The sequence below is a fragment of the Ammospiza nelsoni genome, chromosome 7 (genome assembly GCF_027579445.1).
Source record: "Ammospiza nelsoni isolate bAmmNel1 chromosome 7, bAmmNel1.pri, whole genome shotgun sequence".
NCBI lineage: Eukaryota > Metazoa > Chordata > Aves > Passeriformes > Passerellidae > Ammospiza > Ammospiza nelsoni.
Window position 1 is genome coordinate 6,066,181 of NC_080639.1, and position 18,176 is coordinate 6,084,356.

An 18,176-nucleotide genomic window follows, 5' to 3' on the forward strand; every position below is an offset into this window, starting at 1 on the left:
CTGTAGAAGGACAAAATAACTTGGGTTGGAAGTAATATCTGGAGGTCATCTGGTCCAATCTTCTGCTAAGAGCAAGATAGCTTCAGACAAGAATCAGATTGTTCATTGTTTATTAGAATCTCTAGAGATGAAGATAGCACCAATTCTCTGATCAGTCTGCTCTTAACCACATTCCAGCTGGGAAGAATATTTTCTCAGTTCCAATCAGTGTTTCCCATGTTGCAGCTGGTGCCTGTTGCCTCTTGTCCTTGGGCACTTCTGAGAAGAGTCTGTGTGCCCCTTAGACTTCCTGCAGGCTGCAATTAGAGGTCCCCCCTTCCCAATCATCACTTCTTCAGGCTTGTTCTGCCTCTTTCCCTGACTTGGAGTGACCCACAGGAAGCCCCTTGGATTGTTCCAGTTGTAAGGTTGAAATTTGTTAATCTGCCTGTCAAGCCCATGAATTATATTGAGTAAACACTAACTCAAGGCACTTGGCTTCTAACACCAGGTTCAGAATTTGACTGGACAAAGTGAGGCAATTAGCATCTCATCCTGAAAATTAATATCCCTGTAACAGAGCCAATATATTACAGGAAAGCTCCTCCTGCAAAGTCAACAGGGTCAAACAGCTTTTGAGAAGCTCATGATGGGAAAAGAATGCGGTGGGTAAAGCTGTAAACAGGTAGTGCTGCTCCTGCAGTTACCATTGCAAAGGAAATGGCAGAGCTGGTGTTGATCAGCATTCCATGTCCCTGATGTTAAATAACCAGTGTGTCTGACTGGTTATTTAGCATCAGGGACATGGAATGCTGATGGCAGGGGTGTGGCTAACAAAGGTAACATTGATTTGAAGCTCCCTTCTCAAAGCAGAGTAATTACTGCAGAGCAGAGAGCCTCCTCCAGAGTGGAGGGCAAGGGAATGATTTAGTTGTGAACCTGGGCCTGGGTGCTTCAGGGAATCAAGATCCAAGTAGGCACAAGCTGCTGTGGTCACTGGAAGTAAAGGGAGAAAGCACTAAGAGTAGTTTGGTAACAATTTTAGAAACGGCTTCTACAGCTAAATAGATGTTTACAGCCCCTGCTGCTTAGAATCTAGCAGGATTAGGGACACGGATAATTTCCTTTAGCACAAACCAAGTCTATTGAATAAAAAAAAACATTACACTTCAGAACAGGACCGTTTTTGATGAGCAGAAGCACATCTTAAACTGAGTTCACACTCAAGTGTTTTTTCCCCTTTTGGATGGGTGTAGGGGTTTTGTGTTACTTGTTGGATTCAGCTATTGCTTCTCTCTTCTGCAGTATTTGGGATAATTTTGTCCATGCCCAGAGCCCTTTGGGGCCATGTATCTGACACATCTTGTGCCCAGAAGGTGTGGGGTGAAACAGTGTCCAGCAGCCTGACACCGACCTACACACACATCAGGCACTTCCCAAAGAAAATTGTGATCATGGAACATCTGGGGTGTTCATCCCAAAGGGCTGGGTATTTTGCAGTGTTTTTTCCTTTTACAGAGTTAACCAGACAAAACCTGGCAAAACCAGGACACCAGATAAATGATTTGGTGTCTTATTTTAAAAAGGCTGTGAGAAAGCAGAATTCAAGGATGCACAGACAGAGGAATAATCCAAGTACAAATGTCTTCTATGGCTGGACCTGTTCATGAAATAGATATTCCCTTTGGTGTGATGGCTACAAGAGAGTGGCCCAGAGCCTGCTGTCCTGTAATGAAGTAGCTAAATACCCTGTGAGCCTGTCTTCACACACTTCAGGTGAGAAGGGTACCCCATGTAACTCAGTGAAAGGTAATCAAATGATCCATTTTTATTTAAGCAGCAAAACAGGGGGCTAGGATTATAAGATTTATGCTCAGGTTCCACAATAATTAGAAATAAATATTACGCTCAGGTTCTAGAACTCAGTGTTCTTAGTTATTGAGCAGTTGGAAGTACAAACCCACAGGCTGCACATAACACTGATTGCTTTTGATAGAAATAAAGAATATCTTGCTGTTTCCATCAAGCCTTGAAACTGACTTCCAGCTAATGACCCAAATAAACTGTACTTGAAATTGTATAATTGAGATCGAAGGCTGTCTGGGGCTTCTGCTTGGGATATAGATTCCACATCCATGAGCTTTTGAGTATGGTCATTGAGCTGAAATGGAGAAGGTTAAAACTCTCATTTTCATTACCAAACACCCCCATCTCCCAATACAAATGTGACATTTCAATTTTGCACAGTCCAACTCTTCTTAAATCATCTGTATAAAAACTTCAGATCTTGATTGATGATAGATGAGCTATTGTCTCCTGAAGCACCCAGTTCTCATTACCCTTTAAGGCAGAGCTTATTAATGATGGACCTGAAGTGCTTTCCCAGTGGGTCATCAGCAATGAACTGTGCTGAGGGATCAAAAGACTTGGTTTGGCATGAAATCTCCAGGCCTAAGCTGTTTTCAGATGATGCATTCAGCATCTGGGGTGAAACAGGAGAAGAGATCCCCATCACTGGGGTGCTTATGGTAAAGGTGTTTCAGCCCCAGTGAGGCTGACCTTGGAAATTCAGTGTCATCAGCATGTGTTATACAATACATACGTGCAGGATATACCTGTAATGGTGGGGTGTAAAAGCTGCTGCCTTCACAGCCAGCTTGAAAGGTGTATGCTATATTCTGGTTTGCTTTTGAAGTGGTTAGAGTGGACTTACCCTAATTAGCTCCCTCCCCTTTGCCTGCCCACTTCAGAGCTAGTTCTTTTCCCTCTCACCATGCCATCTTCCAATTCCTAGTGCCAGCTGATTTTGTAGCGCCAGAGAAGAGTTTTTATTTGCAACCTGGAATAGCAATAGCTGCTTTATAACCTTTTTTTGTAACAATTTTAGAAACAGATTCTACAGCTAAATAGATGTTTACAACCCCCACTGTATATAAACATACATGAGTAACTTTCATTCCAGGATGCATTAGAGAATGAAAACACGTTTTGCCAATTTAACCCACGTTAGAAATTGGATAGCAGACCATGAGGGATTACACAGTACACCAAAAAAAAAAGCTCAGTAAAATGCACTTTTAACAGATGAAAGAAGAAAAGTGGTTTCCCTCTCTGATGTAAGCAGGCACCACCCTTGCAGAGCCAGTGTCACTTTGCAGTGATTGCATGCTTCTGGTGGCTGATAATGTGCTTTTAGTGACTTCAGTCAAACTCTGAGTCCCTTTTTGAGCTTGGCAGACTAAGTATGAGCTGTGTGTGGTGTACCTGTCTGTGTTCCTGGCACTTTAGTGTGAGGTGTTGTGTTTCTTGGTTGCCAGGGTCCTGTACCTCTCCATCTCTCCTGTTAGCATTGTAGGGTAGGTTACCAAAGTCTGTGGGAATGTTTTACTAGGCTAATGAAAGCAAGAAAACAGCAGTTATAGCAGCAGATAGCACATTTCTGATTTATCTTCCTGAGTAAATAACCATTTAAGAGAATTTTAATAATATTCAGATCTAAGTTCTCCACAATCATTTGAGAGTAATAAGCAAAATAATGACAGAATTCAGTGGCAAGGACACATGCTGATTTATTTTTGTGTAACTTTGGCTGCAGAACTATACAGCTCTTAAGCCAGTAGAGTAGTTCTAATAAGGAAGATAAGATTTGCCCTTCACTTCAGAATCAAGTGGCCCTTGGTGCTACTGCATTGCTCAGGGCGCAGGGTTGCAGCCCTGGTGCCAAACCAGGAGATTTTGGTACTCTGAAGTGTCACACCTTCCAGAAAGATGTCCAAAGTTTTCAGGCACCTCTAGGAACTTTTTTCCCAGTGAAAGCTGCTGGGTCTTGTGCTTAGAAATCCCGTTTTGTACCTTGATGTCCCTGAGCAGGGGGGAAGCCCAAGGGTAGCACTTGCTGCTGGCAGGGTCATACTTACAGTAACATTTTCCAGTGTCACAAAAAAATTGTTTTAGAAGACAAAAATGCTCACCCACAAATGGTATTTAAAATGTTTCACTGTGAGCAGTCTGGTTTGGGGCTTCTTTGGCAGGAACTGGCTTCTTTGTGCACAAAATTCACTCAGGGACTTGGCATTTTCTCTTCTGCTCCAGCCTTGGAAAGAGCTGAGCACAGAGACACCTCAGGTGTTGCACACATGGAGAAGAATCCTCTTTTTGCTTGGCTTCCATTGCTGCCTGCACAGGCAGAGATCCTGCCTTTCCCCTCCTGTTCATTGTTTAACTTTATCTCTCACTTTCAGGGCTGTAAATTAAAATGAGATGATGACTTTATGATGATGAGTTCATTATACAGCAGCTCTATTGTATATTGATTACAGTTGTGCTTCATTTGCTTAACATGTAACAGAGTTTATTAGCTCTTCCCAGGCATTGTTCTTGCTAAGAGAGGGCAAAGAAGTGCAAAATGCATTTTGAATTGAAGTCAGTGAAGCCAATGCATCTGTGCTGATTTACACACACCGAGCACTTGGTGTAAAGAAAAGGAGGATAGCAGGTTGGATTGGGAAGGTGGAGTGGAAATGAATCTGGAGTCCAGAGAGCAGAAAGAGTCAAATGCAAGTGCTCTAAAAATTGTACTAAACTTTGAACTCAGTGTCACTTCATATCCACAAGAACACACCTTGGATATTAGTCAGGTGTGTTTGCACCTCACCGCATCAATAACCTGGAAACTTTAATTCTGTCACTGCTGAAAAATGGTGCAGTGCAGGGAAATTGGAGGTACTGTATCCCATTTTTGGGAGAAAGCAGCAGTAGTAGCACTTGTTATTCAGTGATGAGGCAAGTCAGAGCATTTTTGTGGTGACTTTTAGTAAATCACAGTGGAAGGTGTTGGCTTCCCTGAAGTACAGCATATGATAAAATTCCTGGTTACCTTTGTGCTGAAAAAAATTTTTTCTCCAAAAATTAAAACTATTAGAATGACTTTTAGATTAAGATCCTGTTATACAAGAATATGTCAAAGTTCCTAGCAGGAAAGAAACTGGGATAGGTATTGTCATGAGGGGATGCTGTGAAACTCAGAAATTGTGCCAGTTCAGTGTGCCAGGTGACAAAGGAACTGTGTAGAATTGTGTGTGGGAAAAGCACTTGCAGAGAATTTTCAAAGCTTATAATATAATTAGAAAATACTTGGCTTCTGATTGTGATAGCATGAATTACAACATCTGTATTATCTTACCCATCACAAGAGACTGAAAATAGAATAAAAGTTTTTAAAACACCTCTCAGGTACCCTTACTCTTGAAGTAAAACCAAAAAAAAAAAGCTTAATCCAGCAATTATGTGTGTGTTTAAGAAGCAATAAATGCAGATTTTACAGTTTTTCACTGTTTAATGTTATTTTTAATCAAAATCTGGGTCATAATGGATTAGATAATCCAGTATAGCTGAGACAACACAGAGAAATCATCACTGATCATGATTTCAGGTGTTCTTCTAAGCCCCCCTTTCTTCCCAGAGCAAAATTGTTAACAGATGCTGTATGGTTTTTTCCTGTGATCATAAGAATATTATACAGACAGATCATTGCTATATCTCTAATCTGGACTGTTTTTCTGGAGCAGATTATTATCATTGTTCTCATTTATAAGCCCCTTTTCAATGAAAAGCCAAGCTTTTAAACCAGAGGTTTCTAAGAAATAGTAATACTGATTAATATGGTGGGAAGATGTATTTACAGATGATCCTTTATTTAATACATTCCTTGATTGGGGGCTGCTTCATTTACATGCTGTGTGACCTGTAAACCATGAAATTTTAAAAAAGAAATAAAACACAGTGGTGTGTGTAAAGGTGTGCATTCCCACTCCAGCTTTTAAAGGTTTTCCTTGCAGATGAGGATTCTCAGACTACCTTAATTGGTACTAGCAAAGTCAGGAATTATCCTTCATGTCTGTGTGTGGCACTCCTGGCTCTGCAGCACCACTTCATGTCATTCCAAGGTGTCATTAGTAACTAACCTTCAGCACTCCTCTGCTGAGGCTGGAAGCTCTGACACTGACTCACATTTCCTGTTAACTTTCATCAAAGTCACAGGCATTGTCTCCTGCTTTGGAAATAAAAGAGACAGGTTAAGTAGAGGAATTGTGAATTTGAACAAGGGTTTAGGGGGTAAAAAGAAAAAAGTTTTTGAGCCAGAGGAAAGCCTGGTGCTATAGCCAACAACTGTAAGATCATTTTCATGTTGAGATTTGATGGATCAAGTCTTCAGAGACAGGGCAACAGAGCAGGTTTCTAAATAAACCGCTATAAATATGAAAATAAAAAGAAAATCTGAAAACGCCAACAAAACACACAAAAGCCCCACGAGTAAGAAGAACCCCAAAACTTTTACCTGTTTTAAAACCATCTCTAACACACAGCTTCCAGCAAGGCATGTCCATAGGAGTTTTGGACCATAGTGTGCGAGATTTGAATCATTGCTTGGAGTATTGGGGTGTTTTGGATGATGGTATTACAGCAGCCCAGGCTCTAATATAACATTTTCTCCAGACCTTGTGCTGTCTGGCCCCTTCTTATGTCCTGTGGGCTCATCACAGCATGGTTCTTTATTGTAAGATTTAAACTTTCTGCAAATTAATGAAACGCAGTATAGTGTGATTGATTGCTTGTGTTTTCAAGTCATTTAAGTGCTGAAGGTTATTTTACCTACAAAATACAAAACTGTTCCATACATGATCACACTGGAACAAAAAGTAAACAACTGTGTGTCAGTCTTCATCATGTTTCTTCTGCATGTGAATAAAGGGTTCCTGTTTACAAATACTGTGAGCTGCTTGTCCTCCAGTTTTCAGATTATTAAATAAGATTACAGTCAGAATTTTCTTTTGCATTTAAATTTCATGCCCTCTCTCCAACACACATTTAGCAATAGATTGAATCAGCTGTCTGAAGCCTTACAAGTATGTTGTTCTCTTGTTCTTCTGCACAGAGATACTGAATGGAGGGGTGTATGTTGGCCAGAACAAATTCCTCTGCTTTGCAGACACCATTCATTGGCAAGACATCGTGAGGAACCCCTGGGCCTCCAACTTCACTCTGGTTCCAACCAACGGCAGCTCAGGATGTAAGTACTGCTTTTATTCTCAGCCTTGTCATCCCCTCAGCATCAAACTGGGTAAATATGGCCACAAGTTTTCCCTGATCCTCTGTTATGGAGAATGATGTTGGTAAATTTTCCTTTCATTGCTCCCTCCATTTTTCTAAGTTTGTTTACTGCTTGGAGGACCACTTAGTCTGTTCTCAAAAGCAGTGTCCATAGAGGGTATTTGTCAACATCATAGATTTTATAAATTTTCTCTCAGCTGCTTTCTCTTTACTGCATTTTCTTTTTGTCCTTTATTGCTAAAGCCACTGTGGTGCAGTGGAAGCACAGACATTCTTGTTTGCTTTGCATTTGTTCCTGCTGCTCAGGCTGGTCCTTGAGCCACAATGGTCTGTCTATGGCATCATAATTAGCTGCTGGAGTAATTATGGTAAAAGCTCATGGATATTCTGACTTTAGATGAGAAGTGAACATCAAAGAAATAATTATTTTGTTGTCTTGTGTGTATATTGCTGAAGAGAGAGGAGAATTTGCAGAGGATGGGGTATTCTTCACAATATAATAAATCATTCTCTGCTTTTTACTACATTTTCTTTATTTTAATGCTTTCCATTGCAAACTTGAAATATCTATGTGCTTAGAGTTTTTCTATTTCCCTTCCCAAGAATTATTTGCCTTCAGTGAATCATTCTTATGATTTCTGCAGCAATAATGGATTGTAGTGAATGGTGGTGACAGCGATACAGAGTGTTTAAGCAAAATATTCCATAATGGAGTAAAGTGCAGTACTTTAAACAGTACCCTCAGGATGTACCAACACTGAAATTCAGAGACAGGCTGGGAAGAAGTTTATATCACATGTCAAAGGTGGCACCACAGCAGACATATTGTTCTGAGCATTCTGGATTTGGGGACATTCTGGATTGCTTTCCATATCTGAAGGAGTCCCTTGAGGATGTATAAATAACACATTGCCTCTCTAAATTTCACTACAGCCAAGAAACATTTCATTTCTTCTGTTGTATGGTGGCAACTCAAAAAAAAAATAAAATGCTGAGACTCTGGATAGGGACCATTTGATGAGTCCCCATAATTTCTAAGCAGCAACTTGTTTTTAACCAGGTGGTTTGTGGTGTAATAGATTTTATAGAAGGCTGCCTTGCTTTTGTATATCTCATGTGCTCCCCTTAATACCAGAGCACAGGTACTTGTGATAAAGCTTCCTCCAGGAACCTGCCAAGCTGCACTGCTCCTCCACATCCCAGCTCCAGGGCTGAGCCTCATCCCTTCTGCTTTCTGACATAGTTGTAATGCAGCCAGCTCTCTTATTTGCATCTTAAAACCCTCATCACTGCTGATGATCAGTTCTAGGCAGAGCTGATGAAACCTTTGAAGGTGAGGGAATGCCTGTACCCTTTTATGAATCATTGCTTCAAGAAATAGCCTTGGTTCTTACTCTGTTTTGTTCTCTCATTGGGTTTTCTTTTAACCTTTCCCAGTTCTTCAAGACAAATGTTTCTGCTCTTTTAAAAGAGCAACCAACATCAATACTATCTTTTTGAGGTAACAGGAGTTTTACAGGTGACTCCAGAAGAAGTGGAACAAGATCCATTCTACTTTTAGAAACACACTCTGAAAGCAAAGAAGGCAGATATTAGTGCCCACACACAGCTAGATGAATGAATGTATGTGGCAAAGTCCAGTTTTCTTCAAACTTTTTTTCATTCCTTTTGAGTTGCTTTGAAATATAGGGAAGGAACAATTTGTGTTTTGCCATTTGTACTTGATAAATAAGATAAACAGCATTATTTCAATGATGATTGAGAGCTATGTACCAAGTCAGCCTCATTAAGATAGCCACCCAAATTTTACTCTGTTTTTCCTTACTTGGGATGAAACAGTGCACAACTGGACTGTATTTAATTTAATAAACATGAGAACCTTCTGAGACACTCAATCCCATCTCAATACAATTCATGAGTCCTTGAAATTTGATTAAATTAGCTAATCCAAACCATTTGTCTTAACAGCTTACACAGGTGAAAATATAAACCCCATTGTGCAAAAAGCCAGCAAATGCTTAAAAAGGTTCTAAGGCTTTGGGTAGCAAAGAACTCAGGTACAGAAATCACCATTTAAAATTGTCTGTAATTAAATACCTGTCTGTGGTGGGTGCATGCATGTACTATGCACACACAGGACTTGGAGAAACAAACCTTGAATTTTAACCCTGGAAATTGGTGTAGAATGTCATTAAATAAGGTATATGCTTCTCAATTTTGGCTCACATGTCACTTTTCACTCCCTGCTAAAGGAGTGTGAGTGCTTGCTGTGCCCAGCCTTGCTTTTCTCCACTGCTGCAGATGATGCTCAGTGCATTACAAAGTTCTTTTCTGCACAGACTGTGACTCAGTCTTTTCTGGATCCAGCATGTGTATGTATTTACTGTTTAAGTCTCAAGTGTCTTCTAATTTCCAATGGAAATCTTGGCTAAATCCACTGGAATACAGAAGTATGTGTTGTTTGGCATTACTGAGAATATCCCAGTGTCAAAATATGTTGGAAAGAACTATTGGATTTTACTGTTTATCTACAAACCTTTGTAGGAGGGAATGTGAACCAACCAAACCTGCTGTGTGAAGCTCAGCAAAGTCCATCCTAGCAGTAATTTAGGGAAATCTGTGGAATCCTCTAAGACCTGGCTAGCAGCATCATGTACCACATTTAGCCATGACTGGCAGGACTGGAGGGCACCTTTTGCCCCAGGAATTGTGAGGGCAGTGATCCCTGGCTGTCATGGTTGAGACAGAGACAATACAAAGAAACACACTCCATTTTCAGAAGGTTTCAAACCTGGTTTTATTATAGCATGCATGCTTTTTATACATTCTTACAATACTCCTAAGTTTACACTTTGCTCATTGGTCACCAGAGACAAAGTGCTCATTGGAATAGGAACTTGCAGGTTTCTCTTATTTATCCTTCTTTCACTCTTGGTTTCTATGTCAACAATCTTGGTAGCAAATTCTTTCAGGGGTAAACATGGATCCTCTTATCAGAGTTCTCCCTGGCTCACAGAGGTTGCTGTAAAACCTCTCCCACGCCTGGCAGTGAATACGTGCAGGGACAGAGGCTGTGACCTGCCATGGGTGTCAGAATCTGGTACCTCATCCAAACACAGTTTGGCACTCGGGCATCACTGGTGTTGTTTCCAACCACCAGTAAATGACATAAAACCTGCCCAGAGATGCCTATTTTTCCAAAAGAGCAGTGCCCAGCCCAGAGAAGACTCCCATGCTTGACCCCCATGGCCAGAGTGCCTGCAGCAGATTGATGTGAATGCAGTGTCACACTGGGCACAGCTGTGTGTGGGGGAGCTCAGGCACAGCCCTGCAGGGAGCTGCCACTGCAGGTGCCCACGCTGTTCCCTTCCCCAGCCAGCTGGGAAAGCTGATAATGCTCTGATTTCAGGGATAATTTCACTTAAACCCTCTCTTGCTGCTCCAGTGCAATCAGCAGAGGAAGGCAAAAGGGGTGGAGTGAAATGAAGAGGCTCTGAAGTAAAATCAGTCCCCTGCCTCTGTGGCTGTTTCATACCTTGGATCTGCCAGTTCTGGTGTGAGAAATAGCTACTCACTTTTCCTAGTTTAGGAAGGTTTATTAAACCTTATCAAAAATACAACAGAAGATTGAATGAAGAAAAAAGGTTACGGTCGTGGGAGCAAAAGATTTTCCCTGCCATGTGCTCAGCCCCCTCACAAAGAAGGTTTTAGGTTTTACCCTTTTTAACCCTTTAACCCCTCCCAAAGTTCTGTCCATCAACCCCTTCTTTGCTGTCCAGTGGTGGAGATCTCTTCCTCAAATCCTGATAGGAAGTCAGGTGTTCCATAGTGACAAGCCAGCCCTCCCAGATGCCCCAACGCCAGCTGTCCCTTGATAACCACGTGATGGGATACAACATAAATCTATAAACTTTTCTTAACCTATATACATGATATTTGTCCATTAATTGTGAGAGTCAATCATGGCATTACTCATCTATCACACTGGCAATCTCCTTCATTCACATCAGTGCCAGACAGAAGGGAATATGGCCAGTGAACTCTGGGAATAAAGCTCCTCTGATTTCGTGGGCTTTCATTGTCACATCAGTGCCAAGGAGCCAGCTGAAAAGGCCACGGTGTCTTAAACACTGACAGAAATCCTGCAGACATGTGAATCCTGAGTGCTGCTTCTCCTTTTTTCTTCAAGTTGTGATCAAATGCATGCAGGAGAGCTCCTGTTGGAGGCCTCTGAGTGACACAGTGTCACTGTTCAGTGGCTGCTGGCTCAGTGCTCAGATAAACAAACCCTGCACCAGGGACCACACGTGCTTCAGCTCTCCCTGGACACAGCCTCTGTGGTTGGCATTTTGACTCACACACACACTGAAATATTTACACCTTCCAGTAATAGTAGCCTCCTCAAAACAGGTCTCATAAGCTCTTGGAGGTCTATTACTCACCCAAGATAGCTCAGCTTCCTTTGGAGGCATCAAATCAGCAGGATGGCTTCTGTTGCAGTGTTTGGAACAAAAAGGTTTAATAAAAGGCAAAATAACAAGCAGAGGAAAACTGAGCAAGGTGCAAGAGGTTCTTGCTCCTGGTAAAACACCTCTCAAAGGCCATTAGTTTCTTTGTTCTCTTCTTTTTCTAGTAAATTGCCCAGGTGAGACTTTTTGGCTTCTGTCCCATTGGCTATCCTTAAGTTTGAGGGGAAGTCCCCCAGGCCTATGAGATGCCTTTTTCACCTAATGGACCAGAGAAACTTCTGGCCTTCTTTCCTTTTTGAGGGGACAAAGGATAGTTTTGTCACTCTGTCAACAGGGGGCACATTCCTACACCTTACCATTCTGCTATCTCGTAGCAGAATTAGTTGTAACTTCTGCTATCTCATAATTTTGAAGTTAGTTGTAACTTGAAAGCAGCCTTCTCTTCTGTTTACCTGAATTCTGTGCTGCCAGCCTGGGGTTTTAGGCTGAGCACATTGCAGTGGGAATCTCCAAAGCATTTTACTCTCCAAGGAACGACGTTTTCCCTTTAGGTTTGCATTATTGAAATTGTTTCTGCAACAACGCTGAAAATCTATTTTCTCTCCTTTCACAAATCAGCCATGAATTCAAGCATTGGCCAAACATGCTGGAGCCTTTCATTGCAAGAGACAATTCCCTGTTAGCACATCCACTTTTTGGATTCAGTCCCTTAACTGAAGAGCTGCAGCTCTGCTCTTCAGAGGTAGAAACCCAGGGTGCAGCTCCCAGCAGGAAAAATAAATAAAGCAGGGAAAAAGAATTGAGCTTCTTGCCTAAAATGCCTCCAGATCAGTAGAGCTCTCTGAGCAGCTTTTGGGAGAGTCCAGTGAAAATCTGGCTGCTTTCATCTGTGTCTTCAGTGTTCTCCTCTGTTTTGTTGTTAGCAGGAGCTGGACAAGCCTCACATTTTGTCAGGTGAGCTCTTTTACTCCATTTTAAATCAGAATTTTCTGAGGATCTTTACTTGGAACTTTTCTTTCACAGAAAAGCTTGTAGAGTTTGAATTGTTACATTGAGGTCACTTCCACAGCCAATAGCATGTGTTCAAATCAGTCAGTAATGCTCTTAAAAATACTGAAACTATGGATGAGTGTTCATGATAGAGCTGGTGACTGTTTGGGTAATACAGATGCAAAAATCACTCTAAAATTTTCAAGTTTAAAAAAACTTAAGTTGCTTTTCAGGGAGTTATTTTAAAAATATGCTGGACTTTTCTTGACATTTTATTCAAGTATTTTCTTGAAACCAAGTTTCTGCTCAGACTGAAGTGTAGTGAGATCTCTGGAAAAAATTCCCTTTGTCAGTCTGGCTTTTTAACTGAGTGCCTGTTAGCTGTGAATAAAGCTGGAATTTTTGGCAAGGTACTTTTTCAGACAGAACAACCTCAGTTCCTTGCTCTTCACAGCGTGGTACTCCTCTGTCATTGCTTTGTGTCTAACTGCAGCCTGTGGTGTGAGAACACCCCAGCTCTGAGCTGTGAGGAAAAGAGGAAAGCCTTGGTCTTCAGAGCTGTGCCTGTGACTCAATAAATCCCATGGTCTGTTCCAGGGAAACACTGCTTGAAAACTCCTCTTTTCCAAATCTTGGCTCTTTTTTGCCTATTAATTCACAGACTTTTCAAGAGCAGAAGGAGCCTTGAAACATCCTTAGCTCTATTTCCTGTATGAGGAAGCCTGGATTATCAGCAGCTTGCCCGGTGTGGAGCTCAGTGCCTTTCCTGAGCCCAGCTCATCCTCCAGCCTGGCTTTGAGGTCCCTGTGGCCGTGGCCTCTGGTGCTCTGTGCACTCTCCTGGCACTGCCCTGGAGCTTTGCAGAAGTGCAGACATCCCTCCATAAACTGTTTATTTGCCAGTATTAAAAGGAATAATAGCAGCTGCTTTTATCTCTAATCTGAGCACAAGTTTTATGTTGCATCTTGCACTTTCTGTGGCTGGCTCAAAGAGCTCTCCTATCCAGCTTTTTCTCTCTTTGTACTGTGTCATCAGCTCACCTCCTGATATTCTTCCAAAAGCTGGACAGATAGAGGCTCTCCCATCTCTCACAATGAGGAATTTCCAGCCCCAGAGGAATTTTCTTTGCTTATCAATGTAAACTGTGTATTTTTCACTTTGCTTTTAGAAGGCTGAAGGCAAAGCATGTGTGGCATTTTATTCCTCATATAACCAATAGAAATAAAAATTAAACCCTTTGTGTTTCAGCTTCATGTGAGGAATTTGGTGTTCAGGCAGTTCTGATATCTGTGTGCTTTAGAGATTCCTTCTTTTCCCCCCAACAAATGCAGCCTGTGTGTTCTGTTCTGAAATATGCAATCCTATGTTTGGCTCTATAAAAGTCATTTGGTGTGAGTGACTCCAGCCTAGCTGCCAGCCTGGCTCACTCTCTGCTACTGGCTGCTCCTCACTGTAATTTGCTGGGATTTCACTCTTCTTGTCATCTGTACTCTTTATTGCCTGGCATATTTTAATAATTTCCAAACCTTTGTCTGCAATATTAAGAAGTGTCAGTCCTGGGGATCCCTGGGGAGCAACACCCCAATTGTATTATAATTGCTCATTTACAGCTACTTTTGGAGAGTCCCCAATTAGCTGGGTCTTAATGCATTTTTCATGTGTTTTATTAATATTGAAACATAGAGACAAATCTAATTAAATGTTTACCATTAAGCCAGTGCTTTGCATTTTAATTAAAGGAACAAAAAATGGACTTCCCAGCTGTGTAGCTGTTCATGAAGTCAGCCCTCAGTGCTCCTGGCAATCCAAGCTGTCAGTGACCTTACCTGGGAGCAGGTGTCTTTGGAAGCATTACAGCTCAGTTTGACATACTTATCCCTCTATTTGGTTGATGGGAAACAGTGCTGGCTCTGCAATTTTTTGCCTTTTTTTCCCCCTTTCTTAATTTCTTCTGTCACACTGTGAGTTGCTTTTTCAGGTTAACTTGCCCCCCAGCCCTGATAATTGAACATTTGTTGGGCCATGTTCTATTGCCAGTTTATCACATGCTAGCAAAAAGAGTAATAGATTTTCTAAAATGCACTTCTTTCAAATATTACAGAAATTAGAACAATCTGGTAGAAACTGAGTTTAGCAGATATGTCTATATCAAACTAATTCAAGGCCGGAAGCTCCTTACTTTTCTTTTTTTTAATCGTTATGGGAAAAAATCAGCCATGTGGATATGTGTACAATGTTTTCAACATATGTATTATATTCTTGTACTGTGTTTCACAAGAAGCATGAGTTGATATTTGCATGGAATTTTGTAGAAGTGATAAGCTTTATATACTGCCTTGGGTATTAAGAGTCTCTGTTTGGAGTTGCCAGCAAGGGATGTGGGTGAATTTGTGTACAGGTGTTTATTGCAGCTACAGAATGAGGCCTGACAGGTGGGCAGCCCCTTGATTTAATGTTCAGTAGTGACCTTGTAATTCTTCACAGAGCACAGTAACTCAGCTTTTGTACCAGTAGTTGCAATATTAGAAAAGGATAATTTTTACACTCATGTGGAAATTTATACTCGTAGGCCATTGGGTGTTTAACTCTGAAGTAATTATGTATATAGCTATGAAGAACAGGGGGTTTGTCAGATCATTGCCATCTCTCCCAAAGGTCCTGACCTTGCACCAGTTCTCAGGTGTGCTGTGCCTAAACTGGATAAAAATGCTGTTCATGTCCAGCCCAGTGTTTTCAGCTGGGGCACCCAAAACAGATTTCTGCTCAGGACCAGGCCTGCTGCCCTTGGGAAGCCACAGCCACAGTGGTGAAATATGGAATCTTGGATCAGAGCAGGAAAAGGATGGAGTCCTTTCCCTCAAGTCTAAAAAAGCCATTGATCAGTATGGAGGTGAATGCAATGAAATTACAAGTAGAATAAAATCTTTCCTTCAGACCAGTGGATGCTTCTGTAACAGGAATTACATGTAAATCCTGAGTATTTGTAAACCAACCCCCCAGCCCTCAGTACCAGGACACAGATGAGATAACCACATTTTGTCCAGTTATCCCTGCAAGGTATTTTGTGTTTTTTCCAAGCATGAGGATTTTGCTCTGCACAAGGCCAGAGTAACAGCAATATATTTATGTATGCTGGTGAAAAGAAAAGAGGGAAGTGACTAATTCATGCTTAAAGCCACCTTTCAGACTAGCTAGTGTATCATTTTTGGTGTACATCTAAATTGGAAACTACCTACGGAGAAAATGGCATTGCAGAAAGTACACCCTGAAGACATTTGTTATTGCAGAGTTTGTTAAATTATAGCCTTTCATTGAGGTTATTACTTGGAGTTCAATTAACATTTTAAATGTATGTTTGGAGACCAGCAAGCAGGGCCTGAGCAGACAGGTGGTCTGGGTACAGAACATGTTCCCTGCCACCAGCATCACCATGGCAAAGCAAAGCCAGGAGGAGAAGCTGTTCTTTTCCATAAAAAGCCACAAACATTTTGTGAAAGCTCCTTCCATGTGGCTTCACAGGCTTAAAGCACCGCACTTCTGCAGCAGTTAGGGTTTCATGGACATCTCACTTGGAAAGAAAATTTGTATCAGATAGACAGAAAGTCCCACATCTGCCTTTTGTTCTGGCTACATGGAGGCTGCTTTGCCTTCCATTAAGGAATCTCTAGTCCAGACATAATTTATTTCTCTACCTGGAATTGAAAGGCTAATACAGTAACAGAAAAATTTGATTTTAAAGAATAGTTTTTGCCAAGCAGATGTACCTGAAGATGGAGGAATACATGAAATCTAGTGGTACAATGAACTTGATTTGCATCAGAGTGGCAAGCTGAACTGCTTGAAGTTGCCTGTAATTTTTTTCCTCAACCCAGAGCAGTGTGTTTTAAATAAAGGGAATCAGTTTAGCTTTCTAGTAAATACCTTCAGCCAGCATTTTCAGAAGGGATTTGTCAGTTGGTGACTGCCCTTGAAAGAGATTTGAAAGGCAAGTGGACGTGGCATCTAATGGAAATACAACGCCTCTCACAGCTGAGTTACTGAATAAAAAGTAAGTAATGAACACAAATAAGAAAAAATAATGCTGTGAGGGACAGAACTCCTTATGCTGCCAGACCTCAGCAAAGGAATTGCTACAGACATGGGGATTTCCAGAAATCGAGGGCACAGAGAGGAGGGCATAGAGAAAACCAGGATTAACAGGTTCTGAAGAATCTCAGGCATGGGCATCCCTTGGCACTGAGAAATATATTTTGCAAAAATATAAACAAAAAATACTCAGCTGCAGAACCAACCTAATCCCTGCCAAAGTGCTGAGCAGTTTCACTGAGTATCCTCCTTCCTTTTAGCAGTTTCGGGGTGAAAGTCACTCCCCCCGTGGCAGAGGTCACAATGCTGATATATAAAATATTGCAGTGGTTCTGTAGGTGCAGAACTGAAGTAGGGCTCCACGTGGTGGTATGTAGATCAGTTAATGGCAACCTGTGTGTGCATAATGCGTTGCTGCACAGCACCTGTTTATGAGCAGATTGGTGTTTAAGCAGGGTATTGCACAAGGGAGAGACTTTCAGGCTGAATGAAAGCATTCCTCTCCATTACAGGCAGCTTGGTTATCACAAGCACTGGAGTTTCTTGAAAGTGGGAAACAACCCCCAAATACTCAGAATATTTAAAATAGCCTAATTGCATGGTGATTGCCAGATTGGTAGTGAGTGGGTGGGTGGGATTGGTCTCTCACAGCAAGCTTCAGCTGCTCTCACAACCTGCCTTCAAAGAGCTGCTTAGGGAAAGGGGAAGGAAAGAAAGAGTATAAAATCAGCTGCTGAATAGTGTCTGCAGGATCTGGGAGCTGCTGTGTGCCTCCCACCCTGCATGTCCTCAGATGGGCTTGGTGGGTGCAGGGTTGGCACCACCCAGGTGGCTTCTCCCAGCACACTGTTCTGCGGCCTTCATCAAACTCAAAACCACCCCAAGCCTTTGTTGCTGTCACATCTGTGGTTTTTAGGGTTTTATTTGTTCTGTCTGTTCTGGCAGAAACTCTCAGAACTCTCCTGTGTACAGCCTGGCTAAAGGGCTCTGGCCACAGGTCTGCTCAAACCCAGGGCAGCTTCAGGGTCTTCCTTCTTGTGACAATCCCATCATTCCCAAAGCATCACCTCTTAGCAGATCTCTGATAACTGAAAATTGTCCAGGAAATTGCACTTTGAAATTTGTATGATTATTTTCATTAATTTTTTGTGTATAGCAAACACTACATCTAAATATTAGAATATATGTCCAGCCATCATTTTTCAACAGAGAAGGGGCTTCTGTGTTCCAAGTATTGCTTTGAAATAATCAGTTTTGTTTCAAATAGCCAGAAATACATTTTGGATAAGCACATTAAGAGGCTCATCCAAACTTTATAAACTGACCTAAAACTGGACTCCAGATTTCATGGGAATGAGGAATTCCTTTCTAGTATTTTCATATAATTGAGTCAGAAGTTGATTAATACATTAGCAGTTCTAAATACACCCTGCCAGACTGTAGGAATACTATATGGGATCTAGAAAGAATAAAATGATTTTTGAAAGCGAATTCAATTTCAAGTTTTGATTTCCTTTCTTTGAGGTTATTACTTTCTTTAAA

The 18,176-nt window shown here is 41.4% G+C and overlaps 1 protein-coding gene across 1 annotated transcript in view; it reads left to right on the forward strand.

Moving 5' to 3' along the window:
- Nucleotides 1–18,176, forward strand: part of ERBB4 (erb-b2 receptor tyrosine kinase 4) — a 484,810-nt gene that overhangs the window by 289,656 nt on the left and 176,978 nt on the right. Inside the window, exon 4 of the mRNA XM_059476545.1 lies at nt 6,914–7,048. Within this exon, the coding sequence (XP_059332528.1) occupies nt 6,914–7,048 (135 nt within the window). The remainder of the gene's footprint in view (nt 1–6,913; nt 7,049–18,176) is intronic.